Below are 17150 nucleotides of genomic sequence, written 5' to 3' on the forward strand. Positions count from 1 at the left end.
TAAGGCTTTGATATTTACAACTGTCCACACTCCAAATGTTTTTCCAGATGCTCCACTGCTTAGGAAACTGCAAATCAGTTCCAGGTGTGTGTGGGCTCATCCATGAAGCTGTGTTAAATCACAGAATAGAATTGTTAAGGTGGAAAAAGACCCCTAAGACCATCAAGTGCAATTGTAAACTCAGCACCATTGCCCTGTTCAGTACTTAACCATGTCCTTGAGTGTCACATCCACACATTTTTTTGAACCAGCTGTGGGGACTCCACCACTGCCCTAGCAGTTTGCTCAGGGCTTCTAAATGCTGGTGGCTGACAGACATTCCCAGTGCTGGTGGCTGACAGACATTCCTGATGCTGGTGGCTGACATTCCCAGTACTGGTGGCTGACATTCCCAATGCTGATGGCTGACAGACATTCCCAATGCTGGTGGTTGACATTCCCAATGCTGGTGGCTGACATTCCCAATGCTGGTGGCTGACAGACATTCCCAATGCTGGTGGCTGACATTCCCAATGCTGGTGGCTGACAGACATTCCCAATGCTGGTGGTTGACATTCCCAATGCTGGTGGCTGACAGACATTCCCAATGCTGGTGGCTGACATTCCCAATGCTGGTGGCTGACAGACATTCCCAGTGCTGGTGGTTCACATTCCCAATGCTGGTGGCTGATGTTGCCCTGTCTTGCAGCAATGCTGTGACTGCTGCAGCCTGGGCCTGCGCCTGAGGAGTGAGGGGAAGAGCTGCGAGTCCAACATCAACCTGGGCTACCCCTGCAGCCACGTGATGCTGTCCTGCTGTGAAGGGGGGGATCACTTCGTGCACCCCGAGATCAGACGGCACCCGGAGCCCGTGCCCACGGTGACCCCCGAGAAGGGTGAGTGTCCTTCTGTCACTGGGGGCTCTGCCTCACCCTGAGGGCCTTCAGCGAGCTGCTGGAGGCAGCAGGGCATCGGGGGCACAGTGCTTTCCTCTTAGATCTAGCACAGATTGCCTTGTTCCTAAGGCAGGTTGGAGAAAGCAAAGAATCTCATCCCTAAATATACCTGAGACCTCACTGAGAGAGGAGCTTTGGTGTTGTGTGTTCAGGAAAAACTGACTGAGAAACTCACTTAAGGATTAATTTTAATGTCACAGAAAGCCTTGCTCAGGAGCGGAAGCAGGTGGTGCTCCAGCTCTGGCTGGTGTTTAAAGGCAGCAGGAAGGACAGCCCTGTCACTGCTCAGTGGCTCCCAGGCTGCTGCTGATGCTAATATAGGAGAAGCCAACAAATTGTGATGTTGGGGAGTTTCCAAACCAATTGGATAACTCCTCCTGAAATTTGGAATTCACTGTGGGGCCAATTTCATCTGGGGCTCAGCACAGTTCAGATGTCAGTGGGAATGGGGTTGGCAGTGATGTGGAAGGTCAGCTTGTGACCTCCCCTGTGACTGTTTCTCAGTGGCTCTGTAAAATCTGTCCCTGCAGCCCTAGGGGAGGAGGAGGTGGCCCTCCAGCATCACAGTGTTATCTCCAGGATGGGTTCCTTTGTACTATCCTTGCAGTAGCTGTTCTGGGTAGATCTGGCTTTCCTTGGCATTTTGTGCCAAGGCCAGAACAGCTGTCAGACACGCTCTGCTGTAGTTTCAGAGAGGGAGGATCACCACGAAGCGCTGTCCATCAGCAGTGAGGCCGAGCTCTCCAATAACCTGCCCGGGGATGACCTGGATGAGTGCCTGCTCTACGGGGGAGAGCTGTGCCAGCACCTGTGCATCAACACCGTGGGCTCCTACAAGTGCTCCTGCTTCCCTGAGTTCACCCTGCAGGAGGATGGCACCAGCTGCTCTCCAGGTGACAAAAGGCACATGAAGGGCAGTGTCTTTATACCTGCCCTCACCAGCCAAGCTTTTCCTTAGTTTCTATGCAGTTTCTCTTTTTTAATGGGTGTTAATGCATGGATGTGTTCTGTAGAAATTGTAAAATATAAAGAAAAATGGTAATTTAGGACACTCGGTTACACCTTATTTTTGTGTTTGGTGGTATGGGATAAGGGTGGTGTTTCATATGTTCAAATCAAGAGTGTTTGCACTTTTCAGAAGGGGATTTCTAAAGATTTTTTTAAGAAATACCTGTTCTTCTCAGAGTGATTTTGTATTTCACAGTTAGGTTTTCTTTAGATAAGTTTATATAAACTTAGTTCAGACAACATTTGATTTTTATCTAAAATCATTAACATCCTTCAGTGATAACAAACTCCAAATTTGTCTGGCGTGGTGGAAGTCTGGAAAAGAAAGTCAGTTGTGTTGTAATTATTTTGATGTGGAGTTCTCTAATGGCACAATTTCAAGTCAGATAACCCAGAAAGTTGAAACCTCATATTAGTTACAAGTGCTTTCTGTTATTTAACAAGCAAAAGCAGTGTTTCCATCCAATGACAGAACTCCTTAGGCTTCTAATCCTCTGCCCAAGCCAAACAATGAGCAGTCTGTATGTCATCCTTCTCAATGTGGTGTTACAGCATTTACCTCAAGAATGCATTTGAATGTTCCTGTGGCAGCTGTCTGCTCTGCTTATATTAAAATTCTGGGAAAGGAACCTAATCCAAAAGAGGCAAAGATAAGTTCTTATTTTAGCACTGCAGGATTTGGCCTCATTGCTCACCTGGAGTGTATTTATGGTTTTGCTTTGCTGTTCTTCTCCCAGCAGTGCCTCTCTGTGCTGAGGTTCTGGGTGGAAGATCTTGTGATCAGGGAAGTCGTGCTCCTGCAGACCTGCAGGGCTGCGCTGCTCAGGGCTGTGCCCAGGGGTGCCCAGGGGTTTGCAGAGCTCACCTGGGGCATGGGGCTGTCACAGGGGCAGGGGACACCCGTGGGAGCTCAGAGGGGCAGGGCAGGGAGGGCTGGTGCTGCCCGTGCTGTGCCAGGCTGAGGGAGGCTCAGGGAGGGGATTGGGAACCTCAGGGGCTTTGCTTGGCTGAACCACACGTGGCACAGTGGCCTTTCAGTTCTCCGTGTGTGGCGGTGCCCATCTTGGGCATTCCTGGGGAAATCACTCAGGCTGTGTGCCAAGCAGGTGAATTTTGTTTGTCTCTGTTCCACAGCCTGTCATGTGTCTGTGCTGACTCCATTTGTTTAAGGAAATCACTGTTCCCACACCCCAAACCTGCACTGCAGTCACCCTTAGTCACTTAAGGTTGTCACTGTTTTGGGGATCCCACTTTGCTCCAGGTGACCCTTGAACTCAGTGGGGACAGGACACATCCCTCTTAAGGATTTAGGCCCCATGGATTTAGGCTTCTGTTTTGATGATACTGATACTCTTATTGATGTAACAGAGCTCTTTTTTTTTCCTGATACCTTTTACATTACTGTCTGTTGAAAATATTAGTGGCAGGCAGCAGCTGTCATGTTTTCCACTTGGCTGTACAAAAGTCATTCCAAAGTACCCTGTGCTTGTAAAGATGTTTGTTGTTTGTCTGTGTTGAAATAGGATGGACAGGATAAGGTCAAAGCTTGATTTTTTTCCCATAAAATACTGAATGAAAGACAGGCAGTGTATTTAAAATACAGCAAATGTTTTAAAAATGAAAACAGCACTTTGTAGTTTATTCAGATATTGCAGTACTTACAGAAGTTACTGTCAGCCAGGCTCTCTGATCTGTGTCCATGATATTTGTTTCCTTCTCCAAGCCATGATGGAGTGGGATGAGTGGGATCACCCCTTGCTCTGGGGTGTCTGGTGGGGATGGTGCTGTCCCTGATCCTGCCTTGCCTTGCAGATCCTGACAGAGGACAGATGACCAGGCTGGAAGCTGAAGCCACCATCCCTCCAGTAGCTTCTCCCTCCCAGCCCATCCTCGTGGTGTCCTTGCAGGAAGAGCAGGACAAGTGCAAAGGTACGTTGGAGGTGTCAGTTGCAGAGGAATGTTTAGAGACAGAATAAAACTCCTCTCATCCCTCCTCCAGTCAGATTTCAGTGCACAGCTTTAACCTGTTGCTGTGGCACAAGGCTGAGAAATTGTCAGGCAAAACATGAGGGAGAAATGTGAGGCTGCTCTCTGCTTCCAGGGCTGTTCCCCACTGCTCCTCATGCTGGGGGGGGGGGGGGGGGGCAGTGCAGCAGTGCAGGTGTGAGCAGTGCAGGTGTGAGCAGTGCAGGGTGTCAGCAGTGCAGGGTGTCAGCAGTGCAGGGGGTGTGAGCAGTGCAGGGTGTCAGCAGTGCAGGGTGTCAGCAGTGCAGGGGGTGTGAGCAGTGCAGGGTGTCAGCAGTGCAGGGTGTCAGCAGTGCAGGGGGTGTGAGCTGTGCAGGGGGTGTGAGCAGTGCAGGGTGTGAGCAGTGCAGAGTGTGAGCAGTGCAGGGTGTGTGAGCAGGGCAGGGGGTGTGAGCAGTGCAGGGTGTGAGCAGTGCAGGGGGTGTGAGCAGTGCAGGTGTGAGCTGTGCAGGGTGTCAGCAGTGCAGGGTGTCAGCAGTGCAGGGGGTGTGAGCAGGGCAGGGGGTGTGAGCAGTGCAGGGTGTGAGCAGTGCAGAGTGTGAGCAGTGCAGGGTGTGTGAGCAGGGCAGGGGGTGTGAGCAGTGCAGGGTGTGAGCAGTGCAGGGTGTGTGAGCAGTGCAGGTGTGAGCTGTGCAGGGTGTCAGCAGTGCAGGGTGTCAGCAGTGCAGGGGGTGTGAGCAGTGCAGGGTGTGTGAGCAGTGCAGGGTGTGAGCAGTGCAGGGTGTGTGAGCAGGGCAGGGGGTGTGAGCAGTGCAGGGTGTGAGGTGTGCAGGGTGTGTGAGCAGTGCAGGGTGTGAGCAGTGCAGGGTGTGTGAGCAGTGCAGGGTGTGAGCTGTGCAGGGTGTGTGAGCAGTGCAGGGTGTGAGCAGGGCAGGGTGTGAGCAGTGCAGGGTGTGAGCAGTGCAGGGGGTGTGAGCAGTGCAGGGTGTGTGAGCAGTGCAGGGTGTGAGCTGTGCAGGGTGTGTGAGCAGTGCAGGGTGTGAGCAGTGCAGGCTGTGAGCAGTGCAGGCTGTGAGCCGTGCAGGGTGTGAGCCGTGCAGGCTGTGAGCAGTGCAGGCTGTGAGCCGTGCAGGGTGTGAGCAGCGCAGGGTGTCAGCAGGGCAGGGTGTGAGCCGTGCAGGGTGTGAGCAGTGCAGGCTGTGAGCAGTGCAGGCTGTGAGCAGCGCAGGGTGTCAGCAGGGCAGGGTGTGAGCCGTGCAGGGTGTGAGCAGTGCAGGGGGTGTGAGCAGTGCAGGCTGTGAGCAGTGCAGGCTGTGAGCCGTGCAGGGTGTGAGCCGTGCAGGCTGTGAGCAGTGCAGGCTGTGAGCCGTGCAGGGTGTGAGCAGTGCAGGCTGTGAGCAGTGCAGGCTGTGAGCCGTGCAGGGTGTGAGCAGTGCAGGCTGTGAGCAGTGCAGGGTGTCAGCAGGGCAGGGTGTGAGCAGTGCATGCAGGGGGGTGTGAGCAGGGCAGGGTGTGAGCAGTGCATGCAGGGGGGTGTGAGCAGTGCATGCAGGGGGTGTGAGCAGGGCAGGCAGGGGGAGCACGGCAGTCCAGCTGTGTCTGTGTGCAGCAGCAGGATGTGAGCAGTGCTCAGGGCTGCCTGGACAGGTTGGTTCCTGGCTGATTCCCCTGGCCTGAGCTGGGATTGTGCCTGGCTGGCCTGGCAGCGTGGAACTGCAGCTGATCCATGCTGGGGGTCCTGATGTACTCTTGGGTTGCTGTTGATATTTGCTGCTCCGAGATATGCAGGGTGTCTCTGCTTCGGCCCGTGCAACTGAAGAATGAGTCTGGACTCTTCACTTTTTGGTCTTGAAGTTGTTTATTAATTCTTATTTATAAAATTTTCTTTCTGCCCAGCTGAGGTCAGCTCAGCAGGGCAGCCACAGGCACTCTGACCACCCCCGAGGTGATGTTGTCCTTTTATACTACAAACTACCTATAACATATTTACACTTAACTCCCAATACCCATCACCTATGTTAGACAGTGCACTTCTACTCTAAACCAATCCCAAAGTGCCAACATCACGGCAGAAAATGGAAAACAAGAAGAAGAAGGAGAAAGGCTGGACACGCCCTGACTCCTCCATCTTGTTCCCATAACCCCCATACCAAAAATCCTAAAATCTACATTTTTACCCTGTGATCATTTTGTTATTACACCATTCAAACCTGTGTGACTTTCATGTCCTCATACAAAGTTGGCAACTTGCTCCAAGGGTCAAAATCAGATCCCCAGGTGCTCTGGGCAGCATGTCAGGGTGTGCAAGCCCCCCTACAGGGTCCCTGGCAACTCTGGACACCCGGAGGGATGCACTGAGTTCTGACAATGCACTGTGCAATTTTGTGTTGTGCAGATAACGGCCCCTGCAAGCACCTGTGCAACATCGTGGACGGAGATGCTGTGTGCTCCTGCATGGCTGGCTACACGCTCATGGCTGATGGGGTTTCCTGTGAAGGTGAGTGCTTTGGGCTCCCCACAGAGCCATGGTTAAATGCTTGTGTACCTCACACCCCCGGCTGTTCCTCATTTTCAGAGCTGGGAATTGCAGTGCCATCAGAGGGACCATTTGGCAGAAGGAATCCCAGTTGTGCCTCACAGGTACCTCCTGAAGCACAGCGTGGCTGTTACCTGGCGAGGTGGAGGCATGCCTTGGCTGATGCTTCTTTCCTCTGACATTGCAGGCTTTTTTACAGCCCTTCTGTTTCTCTTCCCACTGAGGTTCCTCCCCAGGCCCTGTGTGCACAGCTGTGGACACTCAGCGCTCTGGCTGGGAGCAGGAGCAGCGAGCAGGTCACCTTTGCTGTCCTGGGCACCCTCAAGGCACAGCTCTGCCCTGGCATCTGCTCTGTTTGCTTTTAGCTCCTCTTGACTTGGAAACCTGAACTCAGGGGGGCTTCACAGCTTCACAGGACATGCCATGGGAGCTGGGCCAGCTCCAGGTGTTCATTTGCTGCTGGGGAGATGAGCAGTGAATTCCAAAGCTGCATCCTCACCATTCACATTGCAGACATTTTAAATGGATGTTGTGGAGTAGTCACAAGGGATGTGTTTGCCCAGGGAGGGCTCGGGGGTCAGAAGCCATGTCCTGTGACAAACCTTAATTATAAATCTCTAAGTAAGGAGCAATAACAGTGAAATACAAGCAGGAGCTCCCGATGCTCAGAATTGCTCACAAATGATCCACATCACTCTTAATCTTAGATCTTATTGAATAACAAATCATTTTCATAAAATTCCAGACAGTCTATGAAGAAAATGGGATTTTAATATCGCCAGATGAAATATTCACAGTGCGCTGCTTACCCAAGCATGGTGGAAGTTAATTTGATTAATTAATGTCAGCATCAAAAGGGGCATTTCAAGGCAATCGTTTTCCTACAGGAAATGAAAAAATTTGTATTTGTCAGTGGTGGCAGTGAGTTTAAACATTGGCAAGGGACATTTATAATCGCTGTTGAAGTCAGGATCTGATGGTGAGGGTGGTGGTGCACTGTGACAGGTTTCTTTCAGGGACTGTGCGCTGTCTCTATGTGAATGCCTGCCTGTTTTTAAGGATATTTCTTCTGGAATGGCAAAAGCACAGGAGTGTGATCAGGGACTGAATGATCTCTGAGGTTTTATTCCAGCCCTATTTTCAGTGTAACACTGCATGTATTGCAGCCTGCTGCTGATGTGGGAGCTCCAGCACACTCCATCTCGGCATCCCCAGCGTGACAGAAATGTTGTTCCATTTCAGGACTGTTCTAATGGAGTTCTGTTTTTCCCTTTTGGCTGCCCCTGCTGCTGTAGATTTGGATGAGTGCCTGACAGGTGCTCAGGCTTGTTCCAGCGGACAGTTTTGTGAGAACACACTGGGATCATTCTCCTGTGTCAGCCCCAGTGGGATGTGTGCAGAGGGCTTTATTCTCAACAGGCATAGGAAATGCGTTGGTAAGACGAGAGGCACACGGCCTCCCTCAGCATCACAGCTCTTCATGCTCCGCAGCACCTCCCACCATCCCTGCATCTGGCATCTCAGAGCCACCCAGCACAAACACACATCACACATGCCCCCATTTGCTCAGCCCTTCACCTCATGAGTCCTGTGCTGTTTGGTGTTTCCCCAGCCATGTCAGGTGCAGGTAACATTGAGAGGGAGCCCCAGGCCCACAGGGTGGGGAGCACAGCAGCTCTGCTACTGCAGGCTGAGCTCAGGGGTCACAGCAGCTGATCCCTCTGCACAGTCCAGCACTGCCAAGTTCTAGACACCACCAAACCACAGAACTTCAGAAATACAGCTCAACAATCCGTGTGAGTCCAGGCACTAGAAAAAGATCCATTCCAAAGAGTGGGCATTTTAAAATTCATATGAGTCCTTTGTTGATTCTGGCATAAGTTTCTTTGTGTAAAAGTCAAAGGTGCATCATAATTCTGTTGGATCATCCCTGCTGTTTGGCTTCATGGAAGAAACCAATCAATTTTTACAAGGGTATTTATGAGGATTTAGTCTGCTCCCAGCAGCCAGGACCTCAGCTTATGTGAAATAGTTTCTTTTTTTGAGTATTTCTGTAGAGGCTGGGTTAGGAGGCAGCAGGAGCATTGCCTGGAAAAATGGAGCACCTGAGACCTCCAGTCATCCATGAAATCATCAGTAGTCATGGCTGTAATGTCCTGTGTGAATGCAGAGCTCTCTTCCACCCCTGTCCTCCTCCCTACATGTATAACACTGTTTTTCTGACCACCACAGCTTTGGTTTTACTCCTCTCTTTAAAGCTCTGTGATCCCATCTGGTTAACAAGCGCCGTGTGGCATTTGGGCATCAGCAGGAAAACTTCTGCAGTGTCAGAATCCAGAGAAGAACTGTGATTTACCACCTTTTGGGTGTTCCTTAAATTGTTGACACTGAATTTTTATTTTTTAGTTGTTATTATTATTTATTTTGAAATCAGAGGTACTGGTAAGAATGGGAAATGAATGAAATTATTTGATTCCAATGAAATGGCTGAGAGAGCAGCACTGGAAGGAAAGAGGCCTTTATGAGAGAGCCCAGCCTGAGCTGAAGCTGGTGCCGAAGGTGCCCAGAGCCTGCTGCAGGCACCACACTCCTGCTCAGGAGCCTGCAGCTCCAGGAACGGCCCCTGCTCGAGCTCTGCTCCCGACTGCTGCCACTGACCCCCTGATGTTTTCCCTGGATGGTGCAGGAAGGATGGCTCTGTCCTTTTTCACCTCTCCCAGGAGTGCTCTGAAGCTAAAGCAGTGCCTGTGTCTGCAGCCTTGCAGGAGCTGCTGGGGCAGGTGCCAGGTGCTTCCTTTGCCTCAGTTCTCCCTCTGCCCCTTGGCATTGGAACAGTTTGATTATGGCTGATACCCGATAAACCTCGGGCACTGCTCATGAAAGCAAAACCACAACTCTCATTTGTGAAGCTCTTCTCCCTTACTGAACACCAAACTTCTGTGTTCCTCTAATGCAGGGCAGTTTTTACAGGTATCCTTTTAAATAACCTAAAAAACTTCCCTTTGTTGTGTGGGCTGCCTGCTCCCATCCAGCTCTGCTCCGTGTGTGGTGCCACCAGAACATTTGCCATGTTTAACGTTTTTTCCTCCTTTTGTAGTCGAATGGGAAAGCCACAGGCATACACTGTGGTTTGTGTTTTGCTCACTGCCTTGTTCTCCTGGGGTATCCTTTCCAGCCCAACAGCTTGCTCTCCACCTTGAACTGTCCCAAACTCCAGCAGAAAACCTTTGATAATTAGCTTGCAAATTCTTGTTGGTTTAAGGATGTTACTCTTTGCATGTTTTAGGGATGGGAGGAGCAATCTTTGCACAGCCACAAAGCAGCTGATAATCTGTGATCTGTGGAGTTCCCTGTAGCCAGAGGTGGAGAATTGTAACTCCGGGTGCATTCAGGAGCACACAGCCAGCATTCCCCAAAAGCCAGCCATGCACAGAGAGGAGTCCCCCCAGAGCTGTTCAAACAGCTCTCACACAGCCCCTGTGTGTCTTTGGCACTGAAATGCCTTTGGGCTAGAAGCTCTGTGTTCTCCAGAGATAAGAGCCAGGCTGGCTGTTGCTTTTCTGGTGACTTTGAGGCAAAGTCATTCCCACCACCCACTGCACACTGACAGCTCGCTCCTGTCTCTGCTACTCCCACCTCAGTTCCCTCCTGACAGGGAGCACGAAATGGTCTCTTTATTCCTGCACCCACAGGGTGGCTGCTGCAAAATAACAAAGTGCCTGCCTTGCACAGATGTGTCCCATAAAGCCAACAGAGCTGGGGCCATTTGGAGAGGAAAAAATAATGAGAAACCGCAGATGCAGCACAAGAACAGTCTGCATTTCGCTTTTTTAATAGAAGGTGCATCAAAGTGAGGTTTTGATGTCAAAGTGCATATTGGAATAAATAGCAGTAGGTAAAATGTTAATGGCAGGAATGCCAGCTCTTGGGTGCAGCAGATGTGCTCAGGGATCGTGTGTGTGTTGCTGTTTTCAGCAACAGTTCTGTAGGGAAAAAAAAGAGTTATTACATGATTGCATTTCATTCTGGGTTTTGCTGACATAGAGTGAGGAATGTTGCTGCCACACACAGAGACTGAGTAGATTCCTCAAAAATTAACCGTGTGACTTGTTTTCAGTATAGTACTGAGTTATTTTTCCTCCTTTCCCTGTTTTTTAAAGAAAACACCATCTTACCCTCCATCACAGCCTTAATTGGGTTGGATGAATACCACAGCTGGTCCAGTGTTGGAATTAGCTGTGTTTGGGATTGCAAACATAACTCCTGTTATTCCTAGTGCTCTGTCAGGCATCTCTTACTGACTGGTGGAGTTGGCTCCAGGACTGGAGGGAGACAGGTCACTCTGGATTCTATGGCAAATTTGGGAATTTGTTTAGAAAAATTAACAAAACCAGGCATGTTTGCATGCTAAACTGGCCAGGGGGCTGTGGTGGGCTGGCAGCTGGCCTGGTGGCACATCCAGAGGCTCCTGCCCTGACTCTGGACAGGCAGAGCTGAACTTTGCTTGGCCATGGCTCAGGGTTCAGGCCTTGCAGCTCAGCCCAGCTCACAGTCAGGCTGAAGGACTTGTCAGCGTCTCATGTGCACAAAACTTCCATTGAAAATGAGAATAGTGCATTGTAATCTGCCTTAAATGATTTTAATTTCCTCAGATATGTTCCAGCTAGTTCTGCATAGTTTTTCAAGCACTCAGAGTTTTGAAAACTGAATCAAAAATACAGACAAAACATGAAATCCTATTAGATTTTTTTCTCCCTGTTAAATCACAACATTTTAATGCCTGTTACTCAATATCCACCTGCTGATCACATGGAATGCCTCCTACCCTCTTTGGTTCATGTGTCACAAACATAATTTCTCTTTTGACGTGTGCTGCACTGACTCAAGCTCATGAGCTGCAGTGTGATGCTGTCAGTTTGTTTATGTGAGAGCCTTTCTGTGGTTTGCAAGAGCAGATAATCTCAGATCTGTGGTACAGCCAGCAGAAGGTCTTGCAGTGCTTTGGGTGCTATTAAGTGGCTATCCATTGCTGGTTTCCTCTAAAATAAATTCTAAAAAAATAAAAATTTTTAAAGAACTAAATGTAAGTAGGTGAGAGGGATCTACCACAGCACCTCATATTCTCCCAGCCTGTGTGGGGGTTTTGCTACCCCCACAAGATCACTTGTGAAATTACTCTTACTCTACTCCATTGTGATAATACCAGTTAATAGAAAGTGGGAAACTGCACAGGCATTGGAGGACATAACCCTGCAGGAGCTTTGGGGCAGGCAGGGAGCTGCCCCTCAGTGGAGGAGCTCAGACTTCATGTGGGACAGGTAGAAAGATCCAGGTGATGGGCAGGACCTTGCTGTGGATTAACCAGGAGCATTGGAAAGCAAGCCCAGAGCATGTGGTGAGTGGCAATGGCAAACAGTGAGAGGAAAAAAAAAGGAAAATAGGAATAAGTGAGAAGTGGAATGTAACTGAGCTAATGCAGGTCTTGCACATCAGCAGTTATCCAAACCCACCAGGAACTGAAGGGTTTTGGTGCTTCTCCCCATTTCTTTGCTAGAAAACCAGCTGACACATTTTTAAATACAAAAATCTTTTCGAATGGCTTTTCCTGGTTTTGTGCCCCACAGGAGAAGTCATATATTGATGTACTTATCTGAGAATGAGGTTCTACAGCCAAAATGAAAATCTGATTCAAACAATAGTTGCTTTATTGTGTAGTATGAAAACAGCTTCATGCACAGAGCAGCCAGAGGACTGGTAATGGTGCTGGTCACATTTGGCTTTTGTTAGCTCTAGCAATTCTTAGCTTTATATAGAACTGGGAATGTGTGAGGTTTTGTGGAGATTGGCAAGAAAATTCCTTCCCAGTCTCTGCCCCTTTTTGTTGCTTCAAAGCATTTGCTCATCATGCTATTCTAGCTTTCATTATTAACATAAGCAAAACCTGAATTTTAGATTATTTCATCCAAGCCTATCAAAACATATCATTTTAAAGGTGTTTCATATTCCTTCCCTGTCCCATGCTCTGCAATCGTGTGTTCAAGTGACTTGATTTCTTAAAAAGAACTTTTTCACTCCACTTGCTGAAATCAGATCTCTTTAAAGCTCTAAATACAAATTTACAGGCTTGACTGAGCTATCAGTGTTCCTCTCCATGAGTTCCTGCCTATCCAGTCCCAGGGTGTATTCCTTAGGGAATAGGTGTCAGCATGGCCCAGCTCACGGGCAGTCTCAGCTCCCATCCTTGGGCAGTGCCAGCCTGGCCTGAGGCAGCAGGGCTGCTCAGTGCCCTGGCTGTGGAAGCCTGGAGAGAAGCAAGGAGCATTGATCCCTTTCTCATTCCCTTGTCCAGGAGTTCCCATCCCTTCACCACCAGCTGGCCATCAATCCTCTGCCCACCCTGCCTTTCCTCAGTTCTGTCCATCCCCGTCCCCAGTGCCTGCACCATCCCCATGGCGTTTGGGGAGAGGGGAGGAGGAGGAAATAAATCCCCCTGTGATTTGTGTCTCTTCAGTCACTCTGTGCTAACTAAAGAGCCCGGACTAAAAGCATCTTCCATCATCAGAGCCCTGTAACAAAGCCTGTATTGAGTGTCCTTCATGTGAGCTTTCTGCTCCTTCCAGCAGAGCAGGAAGAGGGAGATCCCTCGGCACCCTGTGGCACTGATTTGTTCCCTCTTCCTCACAGACATCAACGAGTGTGTGACAGAGAGACACACCTGCCAGAGGAGAGAGCACTGTGTCAACACCATGGGCTCCTTCCGCTGCCTGCAGGAGCTGAGCTGCCAGCCCGGCCACGAGCTGAAGGACGGAGAGTGTGTGGGTAAGGGAAGGGAAAGGATTGCACAGCGCTCTGGTCTTGCTGCAGCCAGAAAAGGCTGCTCATCATGGAGGTGTTGGACTTTACAGGCTCTTCCTGCACATTCACTTGTTCGAAATGGTTTCCAGGGATAACTGTAAATTACTTAGAACATGGATAAAACCTTCTGAATTAGGATTTGACATGTCCCTGATGGAGGAATCCTCCTTAGCTCCTCTACCTGGCTCAGCTGATGCTGTTTGCTGACGATTCCAGCAAAAATTCCCAGCCTGAATGGAACATGGGGCTGACAGCCCCGTCCTCCCTGTGTTCAGAATCCTTGTCAGCATTAATTTACATTTACATGTAACCATTTGGAATGGGTTAAGGAGTTGTTCTTCATCCCCCCTGTCCCTGTAGGTGTCTAACAAAGAAGGGAACATCAGTGCTCACAGCAGCACAGGAGTGTGCAAGGGACACACGTGCCCTGCCTTCAGGGCAAAACTCACTGTTATTTACACTTACACGTTTTACAGTTTCCTGACAGCTGCAGTAAGAGATGCCTAAGGAAAGAGCTTAGCTTTTGATGTAGAACATAAAGCCATAAAATAGAAATTACCAGAAATCTCCCTTTATAAGCAGCTGTCATAAATAAAGCTTGGTTTACTTGAAGAGGCTGTTTTGTGAATGCCTTGTTCTGTTGGCTGATTCTAGAGCATTTCTAACATTTATTACTAATCTAATTTACTTTCTAGTCTTGAAATTAGATTATAGATGATTATTGTGTTTGCAAACTGTTTTACAGTAGCCTGTAAAAAACTGCAGATATTTTGGTATTTGTGGGTTGCAAGAGATACTGTGAATGAGGCAGTGGGGACCTGAATCAGATTTGCTGTAGGACCTGACAAATCCTGATGTCCAGCAGCACACACACCTAACCCTCAGTTTTCCCATTGGCAACACGTGTCTGTTAAAATAATGCCTCCTAATTTCCTTTCTGGGGGTTAGCTGGCCATGAGGGCCACTGAAAGGTAGAGCTGAGCTCACCCCAGTGTGGTGTTTTGTGTGCTGAACAGATATCGATGAGTGCCAGAGAGGAACTCACAGCTGCAAGGTGAACTTTGTTTGTCAGAACACAGAGGGCTCCTTCTACTGTGAGTCCAAGCAGCGCTGCATGGATGGCTTCCTGCAGGACCCCGAGGGCAACTGTGTGGGTGAGTGTGGGCAGCAGGGTCTGTGCCCTGTGCTGCAGCTCCTGGCAGCTGTGCACTGACCCCATGGAGATGGAGTTTTCTGTAAACCCTGCTGGAAGCTTCATGCTGCTGCCCATAGTTGCATGTTCAATTTGGAGCTGTCCCCACAGCAGACCTTCATCAGCCTTGTCTTTGTAGCACGAGAAAACTGAAGTGAAGAAAAAGAAGTGACAGCTGGGAGAAAGCAGACCAGAAGGGTCACACAGCACCTCTCACTGCTCTGTTCATGTTCTTCACCAGATATCAATGAGTGCACGTCCCTCCCTGAGCCCTGTAAGCCAGGATTCAACTGCATCAACACGGTGGGCTCCTACACGTGCCAGAGGAACACGCTGAGCTGCAGCAGAGGGTACCACTCCAACGAGGAGGGCACGCGCTGCGTCGGTGAGGCAGCCTGGGGCTGGGGGGCTCTCCCAGGGGAAACTTCTGTTTCATTCCCAAAGAGATATTTGGGGTTACTTCCAGATTCCTGAATGTGTTTGAGGAGTGGGAGTTTGCTGTCCCTACAGCTCTGGGATTTGTTTGTGCTGCAGGATCCTGATGTCTCGTTGCTCCATGGAGTTTCTCTTGGTATGCTCAGCAGCTGGTTTTGGCTGCAGATTTCACTGACTTCCACTCTGGAGAGAGTGTGTTTTAACACTTTTTAAACTCATCCTGTCAGTCAAGACCACAATGCCTAGGTGGTTTTTGTAGTACCTCCCTGGAAGTGAAGTGATCTGCAGTAAACAGGGCATGCTGGTTTTGGGGGCTCACAAGACTAGCACCAAGTGGATTTTCTTTGTAGGGATGTTCTGTGCGTGGTGTTCCCCATTACATCCACTTGTGAGGGTGTTTAGGATAAATTCTCACTGTGTGAAAAAAGTTCTGAGGAGAATGAGTATATGAAATATTCATATAGGCTGGCATGCAGCTTGATCCTGATTTGTGTTTGTTCCAGTGTATTTAGGGAGTTACTGACTCAGAATAGCAGATTTCAGTGCTTGTTAGCATTTGTTTGTAAATGAGCACGAGGCACCAAGGGCTGGGAAGCTCAGTCCCTGGTGCCCAAGGCAGGGCTGGCTGGGTGTTCTCTGATTCCCCGAGTTCCAGGTTACATAAAACAGGAAATCCTGAAATGACAGTGGGGAAAAAGAAAAAAAGAAAGACAAAGCAGCAGTTTGCTTAGTGGTGATATCCCAGTGATTATTACCTACCTTCCCCTGGAATAAAGGAAGGCATATTAACAAAATGTGCTTTGTAGTGCTGCAGGTGGGTAGGAACTGTGTTGAGAGCCATTAATTTGGCCATGGTGAGCAGCTTGTAGTGCCCACCGGTGGTACAGCCAGACCCCATTTCCACAGATATTTCTGCATTCCCCTTTTTGCTCTTCATTATCCTCTGCCTCCCCTCATTTGCCCCCTGGATTATCCAGACCATGCATGGCCAGTGGAAAGGTGGAGAAGATTTGGAGGTAGCAGATTTGGAAGGAACAGGTTATGTGTGCAACTGAGGAAATTGAAAGCTTCCAAATACTGTGTTTGTAAGTTCAGGGTGAAGCAGTGCAGTGTTCTTTGCTGTCCTGTTACAGCCTGGGATATTTCAGTTCTTACAAAAAGAAGCTCCAAAAGTGCTGCCCCCCTCAGTTCTGTGGAGACACAGTTCTGCAGCTGCTTTTGATCAGTCCTTGCTCAGCCAGCCCACCTGGGCTGGGGATGGCTGCACCACCTGGAGCGTGGTTACCTCGAGATTGTTTTTAGGGTGACCACCATGCCAGAGGCTCCCTGAATGCCATTTCTCCCCAAGGCAGCCCTGAACAGCACAGCTGCCCTCACTGCAGTGCCAGCAGCCTTTGCCCTGCATGCTCTGCACATGAGGGCAAGGGTGCAGTCCCCATCCCTGGATGTGGCCAAAAACCACGTGGATGTGGCACTTGGGGACATGGCTTAGTGGTGGACATGGTGCTGCTGGTTCAACAGCTGGGCTTGGTGATCTTGGAGGCCCTTTCCATCCTTAATGATTCTGTGGTTCTCTAATAGCTGGGGCAAGTTATGTTCCTAAATTTCAAATTGATGGGACAGAAAGAATCCAGCTTTTCTCCCCAGCTGTTCCTAAAAAAAAGTTAATGTGTGTAAATCCAGGAGAGAGGAGGAAATTGCCACTAATCCTCCAGCATCTCTGCTCTAGAGCACAGTGAGATAACACAATGCATTGTGATTCCTGATGGCCTTCAGTCTCTGCTTTACAGCACTCTCCAGGCTCTTCAGGAGCAGCCATAAGGAGGCTTCTCTAGCATGATTTTGGGAAAACATAACTGATGTTAATTAGTGATTTCTCTGTCCCTACTGCTGGTCTGTGTTGTTTGGTATTTTTTTGAATGGCTTTTTTTTTAAGTAGGCAGAGAGCACAGAGAAGAAAGAAGAAAAGCATATGGTCCTAATTTCTTCTCTCTGTGATAAAGACTAGTGTCTGTGAGGCATTACAATAGCTAATTAGATCCCTGAATCAGATTTATTCATTTCACAGTAGTAAAAACATCATCTGCACGTGTTTCTTCAGCAGAACGACACTTGTAGGGTCATCTCCTCTGTTTAGAGAATTCATCTGTCTTTAAAATGCTCAGATTTTCTGATTTAGCAAATGAGTTATTAAAACCTGCCTCTTAGATTTAACTGAAAACTG

The 17150-nt window shown here is 49.2% G+C and overlaps 1 protein-coding gene across 1 annotated transcript in view; it reads left to right on the forward strand.

Annotated features, from left to right (window-relative positions):
• FBLN2 (fibulin 2) overlaps window positions 1-17150 on the forward strand; it is a 94144-nt gene that overhangs the window by 66160 nt on the left and 10834 nt on the right. Inside the window, exons 5-12 of the mRNA XM_054280914.1 lie at window positions 689-875; window positions 1622-1828; window positions 3756-3872; window positions 6304-6405; window positions 7740-7880; window positions 13129-13263; window positions 14316-14453; window positions 14733-14876. Coding sequence (XP_054136889.1) covers window positions 689-875; window positions 1622-1828; window positions 3756-3872; window positions 6304-6405; window positions 7740-7880; window positions 13129-13263; window positions 14316-14453; window positions 14733-14876 — 1171 coding nt within the window. The remainder of the gene's footprint in view (window positions 1-688; window positions 876-1621; window positions 1829-3755; window positions 3873-6303; window positions 6406-7739; window positions 7881-13128; window positions 13264-14315; window positions 14454-14732; window positions 14877-17150) is intronic.

This window comes from Melozone crissalis, unplaced genomic scaffold (genome assembly GCF_028551555.1).
Source record: "Melozone crissalis strain CALT ecotype California unplaced genomic scaffold, PUWL_Pcris_2 ptg000029l_1, whole genome shotgun sequence".
In the NCBI taxonomy this organism is placed as follows: Eukaryota; Metazoa; Chordata; class Aves; order Passeriformes; family Passerellidae; genus Melozone; species Melozone crissalis.